The 626-nt window shown below is 65.2% G+C and overlaps 1 protein-coding gene across 1 annotated transcript in view; it reads left to right on the top strand.

Annotated features, from left to right (window-relative positions):
• The window catches only part of SARS2 (seryl-tRNA synthetase 2, mitochondrial), a gene marked incomplete at its 3' end in the record, with an annotated part of 7,790 nt that overhangs the window by 3,546 nt on the left and 3,618 nt on the right, over positions 1-626 (top strand). The window contains exon 2 of the mRNA XM_017733552.1: positions 337-343. Coding sequence (XP_017589041.1) covers positions 337-343 — 7 coding nt within the window. The remainder of the gene's footprint in view (positions 1-336; positions 344-626) is intronic.

Here is a 626-nt window from a genome sequence, read left to right as displayed (position 1 = left end):
GTGCTGAAGAACCTGATCCGAAAGCCCAAGAAGCCGAACTCGGCGAACCGCCGGTGTGTACGGGTGCGTCTCAGCACAGGCCGCGAGGTAATCGCCTTCGTGCCCGGCGAGGGGCACAACCTGCAGGAGCACCACGTTGTGCTGGTGCAGGGTGGGCGCACCCAGGACCTGCCCGGCGTCAAACTCACCGTGGTGCGTGGAAAGTACGACTGCGCCCACGTGCAGGCGAAGAAATGAGGAAGGACCTCGGGATGGGGGTCCTGGGAATGCGCCCAGGCCGGGATGAGGTTCCCCAGTCGGGGACACGCTGGCCCTGGGTGTTGTTTAGAATAAAAGTTGGCAGTGATGCGGGTTGTGGTGTGGAGTGATGGTGAGGGTATTGGGAAGGGTCTTGGGCGCACTGGGAAGGGTCTTCGGGAGACTGGAGGCACTGGGAAGGGGCCTTTGGGAGACCTAGAAGGGTCCTGGGGGCGCTGGGTAGTGGCTGCTGGGGCACGGGGGAGGACTGGGAGGCCCTGGGAAGAGTCTGGAGAGAGATCTGGGGACGCGGGGGGAGCAGCTCAGGGCACTGGGATGGCCCTGGCGGTGCCACTGGGGTCACAGGGCGGGGGTCACTGCGGTCACCG

The sequence above is a fragment of the Corvus brachyrhynchos genome, unplaced genomic scaffold (genome assembly GCF_000691975.1).
Source record: "Corvus brachyrhynchos isolate BGI_N302 unplaced genomic scaffold, ASM69197v1 scaffold1135, whole genome shotgun sequence".
NCBI classification, from domain to species: Eukaryota; Metazoa; Chordata; class Aves; order Passeriformes; family Corvidae; genus Corvus; species Corvus brachyrhynchos.
Note: the sequence above shows the minus strand (reverse complement) of the source record. Positions and strands in the feature narration are given on the sequence as shown.